The sequence below is a fragment of the Sinocyclocheilus anshuiensis genome, unplaced genomic scaffold (assembly GCF_001515605.1).
Source record: "Sinocyclocheilus anshuiensis isolate Anshui unplaced genomic scaffold, SAMN03320099.WGS_v1.1 scaffold557, whole genome shotgun sequence".
NCBI lineage: Eukaryota > Metazoa > Chordata > Actinopteri > Cypriniformes > Cyprinidae > Sinocyclocheilus > Sinocyclocheilus anshuiensis.
This window is the reverse complement of record NW_015540883.1, coordinates 1,116,869-1,122,834: the sequence shown is the minus strand read 5'-3', so window position 1 is coordinate 1,122,834 and position 5,966 is coordinate 1,116,869. Positions and strand designations below refer to the sequence as shown.

Here is a 5,966-nt window from a genome sequence, read left to right as displayed (position 1 = left end):
TATGTGGAAAATAATGTGTTTTTTGAACCTTAAACCACATAAACACATTTCATTACACCAAATACACAAAATGATGTTCTTTTTAGCAACATCATATGACCCCTTAAATACTGTTATTTTATATCCGTTAATTGCTTTGTGATGGTTTAGATATTTAAAGAGCGTGAGGAGGACCTGAAAAGACTGTCTCGCCCGCTGGCCTGCACCTGCTTCAGAACGTCTATTTGGGACGAGACGCTGTATAAAGTAAGAACATGTTCATTTCTCTGCACCGCTCAGCATTAACAGACAGACAGAAGCTGGACTTGTAATCGTGTGTGTTTGTGTCTGCAGGCGTGGTCCAGTATCGTCTATCAGCTCATTCCTAACGTACAGCAGCTCGAGTGCAACCTACGCAACTTTGCTCAGATAATTGAGGCAGATGAAGTCTTGCTTTTTGAAAGAGCTACTTTCCTGGTTTGTATCAAATTGAAATAATTCATACACATAACTGCTTGCAGATATTCAAACTGGCACAGCACAATTTGGTTATGATCTTATGTTGTGACTATTTTGCCATTTTACATTTGCTCAGTTTAACATCGTCTAAAATAAATCCTAGTTTAAGTGTATTTGTCAACTCTATAAAAATGAAATTGTAGGGCTGCAACAATTAATTGATAATGAAAACACAATTGCATTCTATGTGCACCACGCACGCAGAAATCACTTTAGTCATGAAAAAACATGTTTGAAAAATATTCAAAAGCATATAACTAATGTTTTCCCATTATTTTCATAAGAAAAGAACATTCAGATAATTAGAAGAAAATTTATTGCCATTTCTTGTGCTGTAATATTACTGTTTTTAAGGTTGGTTTTAATAAATGTATAAGAATGAATGACCAGGTCTCGCCCACACTATGTGCACGCTTCATATAAAGCCATTTTACTGTGGCAGTTTCAAGCAGAATGCATGCAAATGTCAAATGACTTCAGTTTGGAGACCTATTTCAGTTTATAGATTAGCATCTCTTATGATTGTGATGCTGTCAGTCTGTCCGTCTTTGACATAGTGTTCCATAGATGTAGCAGCCCCAAACTCATCCACCCTAGAGTTCTCTGGCTTTGTAGGAAACTGCAGATGCCACCCAGAGCCTAGATTTCTCAGACTGAAGTTTCTTAAAGTTTCCATCAGAACATGCAGCACTGAGCCTCCAACGCTTTGAAAACTGGACATTTTTTGCAAGACTATTCACTATACATTTCAGGAGAGCTTGAATGGACAATATGATCTACCTTGTTCATCCTTTCCTGTGTTACCAATGAGGGCTTGTTGCAGGCCAACAAAAGGAAGGTTTGAGAGCAGATTTTCAGTGAAATGCGATGAGCAAGTGAACGTGCAAAACACAAAACCTGTTCTCTGTCAAACACAGAAATCTCATCCAGAGTCAGAACATAATCTAACACTACATTCTCTGAAAACATGCAACGCGAAATGCAAAAATACCAGTTACTGTTTGACAGATGTACAGCTTCAGTCAAACTCACTGTTCCCAGTGATCAGAGGCCAGAAACACGCGCCCACTGGAGGCTCAGAACGGAGTATAACAGGTCACTCTTCAATGTGTGTTTCAACATTGTGTTGGTTTAACATTCATACTGCTCCAGAGTCAACAACTTGGTAGATTATCAGAATAATAGTTGCAGTCATACTACAGCTCAGGTTCTTGGATCATGTAAGCAGAAATGACTGTCTTTGTAAAATCTGGAGTTTAATGCTCCAGCCAAGCAACTTCCATTAAGGTGAAAGAATGTTATTGGATGGCGTTTTTCATCTCTTTGGTTTGAAATGGAAAGGTCTGCCCCTTGACTTTGAATTGGGTGGCAAACCCAGAGATGTTATTAGCTATGTTTCCATCCACCTTTTTTTATGCGCATTTTGGATTATCGCATAAAAAAAAATGCTGGATGGAAACGCCAAGATGCGCATAAATTCTAAAAATGCGCGTAAAAAACGTATGCGCACAACTGAGTAGGATGAACTTTTTATGCGATAAGAAAAAATGCACATAAACTATGATGGAAACACATTTACTGAATAAATTCCACCATGCGCATTGAAAAAGTCATGTGACTTTGCGCTATGAGAAGGGATAACTTCACTAACCAGCAGACCGATCTCGTTCACAGCATCTATATGTTGTTCTGGTCGTATTTCTGTATAATTACTGTCTTACATGACTGCGTTCCCAAACAGCAGGCATCCACCTCTAAAAGCAATGACCGCATTTATTGTGTTACATCTGCTCTCTCTGAAGCGCAAGTCATTTATTACATATGAAAATTATTATATTCAGTGGCTTCTCCTAGTTTCCTTAGAGATATTTAGTGCCAGTTTATCAGGAAGTGACGAGTTTGTTCTCTTAGACTCGTTGGATGGAAAAGGTGCTTTGTTCTCAAATGTATTATGAAATATTCCAGTTTTGTGCATAAGTTAAATTGGCATCTTTGGATGGAAACATAGCTATTGTGGGAAGCTTTGGCTCTGAATGATTTGACCTGTCTCTCGTGTCAGGTGATCTCTCATTATCAGTGTAAGGAGCAGCGAGATGCTCATCGCTTCGAGAAGATCAGTAACATCATCAAGCAGTTCAAGCTGAGCTGCAGGTCAGTCCCACTGCATTCATGTAGTTTTCAGCGCTGAACAGCATCATGGGTAATTCTGACCTTTCTGTCTGTCCCTCAGTAAACTGGCTGCCTCTTTCCAGAGCATGGAGGTGCGCAACTCTAACTTCGCCGCCTTTATCGACGTGTTCACGTCAAACACCTACGTCATGGTGATCATGTCAGACCCGTCCATACGTAAGCATCAGCCTGCAGGTTTTACCAATCCCACATGACACTCAGCCGTGGTCTCACTAGCAGTGTTCCTCCGTCTGCACTCCAAATAACGTTGAAGGAAAGCACATTGTGTCTCAGAGCAAACCCTCTCACTCTCTTCCAGCATCTGCTGCCACGCTCATCAACATCAGGAATGCCAGGAGACACTTTGAGAAGCTGGAGCGAGTGGACGGGCCCAAGCACAGTCTGCACATGCGCATGCGCTAGACTCGCCGCATACAGCGTGAGTGTCTGAAGCAGACCTTTTACCTTAGCTCTCTAAATCAGTTTCACCTGGCACAAAAGAGTTAAAAAACAAGTCTTTTAAAACTTTGCATTCTTGCCGTTGCATGGTTCAGGGCTCCTACGGGGTTTGGAAAAGTATGGAATTTAATTTAAGTATTTTCCAGGTCAAACAGTATGTGTTTTTCCAGACTTTTGCCCCCATTTAGTATTTTTTATAATAGAAAATTAAGAATTTAATGAAAATATATTTATTGTACAACACGTCAAAGTCAAAATACAACTGAATGAATTCAAGGTGCACTTTTTCATTATGCAAAATGCAGGTTTTTGGGTTTCTTCTCACAATGTTCTTAGCACCATATTACATAGCCTTAAGGACTAGGGCTGCACAATAAATCGAAATGGAATCGAGATCGCGATTCGACAGAAGCAGCGATTGACATGCGTATCTTTCAGTGAAGCACGGTTCTGTGATCAGCAGTAAATCTCCATCCAAAGGCCAGAGGGCGCTCTCGCGCTGAAACTCCAAATACGCCTCGCAGAAGAAACCCAGAAAATGTCCTGCTGATTACAGAACCGGCTTTACTAACAAAATGTGCATAACAATCGCATTCGATTAATCGTGCAGCCCTATTAAGGACTTTTGCAAAAATAAAATATATACAGACTTTTATGTGCGCACGAGAAATCATTTAACTTAGCATATAGGACCGTGCACGCTGAGCCACATATTGTGCCATCAGCCCATTTCGTGGTGTAGTTTCTTGGCCTCCACAAAGTATGCGTTAAAGATAGTAAGACCTTGAAATTCACGAAAGTCAAATTTTAAACACTTTTTTTTTGTTTTTTCTTTTACAGTACCAGTCTTATAAACCCTTGAACTTGGCAAATTTTATGCCATCAGCCCATTTCGTGTCATGGTTTCTGTGCAGCCATGGAGGATGTGTTAAATTGGACATTAGGCCTTGATATTAGAGGTACTACCATAAGAAAAGACAAATTTTGAGCAAGTAGATTTCTATTAATTCATGTGCATCCATGCTCTTATTTTATTCATAGTAAGATGGCAGTGATGCACAAAGGAAATAGGTTATATAAAACTAGAAATTGTAATGTGTAAGCATGCAGAAAAAGTTTCTTGTGTGCATGTAAAAATATTTTTTTTAATTATAATTTATTTTTATTTTAGGTGCTCTGTATGTTAATGTCACAGAAAATCAGTGCACTGCAAAAAGTGATTTTCTTAGTATTTTTGTCTTGTTTTCTAAAAAAAAAATTATCAGAATGTTTCGTTTTTGCTTAAAACAAGCAAAAATATCTACCAATGGGGTAAGAAAAATCATCTTAATTCAAAGGCTAAACAAGATTATTTTTCTTGCCCCATTGGTAGATATTTGTGCTAGTTTTAAGCAAAAACTAACAAAAGTTTTATATTTTTTACAGAAAGCATGACATAATATCTTAAGTCATTTTAATTGTACAGTAACTTCATCTTGATTCAAGAATTTAGATATTTATACTAGAAAACAAGAATAATTTTTTGCAGTGTGAAAAAACCCCCCTGAGAAAATAAAAATATTTACAGATGCCTGTACTAGATACCACATATAATGCTGAAAATTATGCTCTATGAACCATTTATGTTAAATATGGTCTGAAAATCTACTGAGAGCTTTGGAAATTAGAGTCTGGAAAAGTATGGAATTTTGAAATGGAAAATATGTAGGAACCCTGATGGTTGGAGTAAAAACGTGTAGTGAACACGTAAAACTCATCATGCAGTGACTTACTAGAGAACGCCGTGCTTTTAAACAGTGATGAGAATGTTTGGAAATGACATTTATAAATCCAAGCAACATATCAGGGTCTGTCTCTAGATTAACAGGGTTAAAGATGAATATTGTTTTGTTTGCTGCTGTTTTACGGAGCTCTTGATGGTTTTCTTGTTCACAGGGTGGTGGATGATCCAGAAGATTTCTTGCTGACTTCACTCACATCCAGTGTCAGCTTATGTTAAAAGGCAGTAACATGCTTGTTTTCCTCGCTGATGTTGCAAAGGAACAGTAGTTCTTAATCATAAAGCACGGGTCGAGAGGTTAAATGTTGTAATGACCCCTTAATATCTGATTTGTGTGCCATACGGTGACTTATGAGTTACTCATAGTCAGGAACGCTAGATCATAAAGTCGGCCTTCTTTCTGTTGAAAACCAGAGCAGAACTCTGAGACTAAAACTGGTATTTCTAAAATAACAACTTGATCTACTAATTCTTGTATTATAATTATTCTCAATAAATACCGATTGTTGTGTAATGACTGTCTTTCTGTGAAACAAGACCACTGTTATTGAGTTGAAAATGAACTTTTCCACGACATTCTAATTTATTGAGATGCACCTGTATATCAACTTACCCCTTTACTGAAATGGGGGGGGATCATGATTGAAATGCATGGACATATTGAGAAATTAAAATGATTCAATATTGTATTAAGGTATGTGCAATATAATGCATTTCTTTAATGACAACGTTGATATTGCAAGAAAAAAGCTGCATCAAAGAATTCAACAAAGTCCTGCAAATAAAATATTATTTCCCAAACATACTAGAGCAGGACAGCGGTCAGTTCTATGTGATTGTATGGCTCCTGAAAGGCGTGTTAGATAAGGCTGTGATTGCTAGAACAACTTTACATTAGGAGAACAAAGAAGCATTTAAAGTCGAATTAAAAAAAAAAACGATGCGGCCTCAAGTCTGTTTGTTTTGTCTTTTTAACAAACGTGTGCTTGCAAAGTTTCGCAAGGCAGAAAAGATGAAGAAAATGCCCTTCAAATAAATTGTGACGCATCTAACTAAAATA

At 37.8% G+C, this 5,966-nt stretch overlaps 1 protein-coding gene across 1 annotated transcript in view; it reads left to right on the top strand.

Moving 5' to 3' along the window:
* LOC107688597 (ras-related GTP-binding protein A) overlaps positions 1-5,412 on the top strand; it is a 12,609-nt gene extending 7,197 nt beyond the window's left edge. The window contains exons 6-11 of the mRNA XM_016486314.1: positions 151-246; positions 334-456; positions 2,558-2,649; positions 2,729-2,844; positions 2,987-3,106; positions 5,062-5,412. Coding sequence (XP_016341800.1) covers positions 151-246; positions 334-456; positions 2,558-2,649; positions 2,729-2,844; positions 2,987-3,090 — 531 coding nt within the window. The 3' untranslated portion in view covers positions 3,091-3,106; positions 5,062-5,412. The remainder of the gene's footprint in view (positions 1-150; positions 247-333; positions 457-2,557; positions 2,650-2,728; positions 2,845-2,986; positions 3,107-5,061) is intronic.
* The last annotated feature ends 554 nt before the right edge of the window (positions 5,413-5,966 follow it).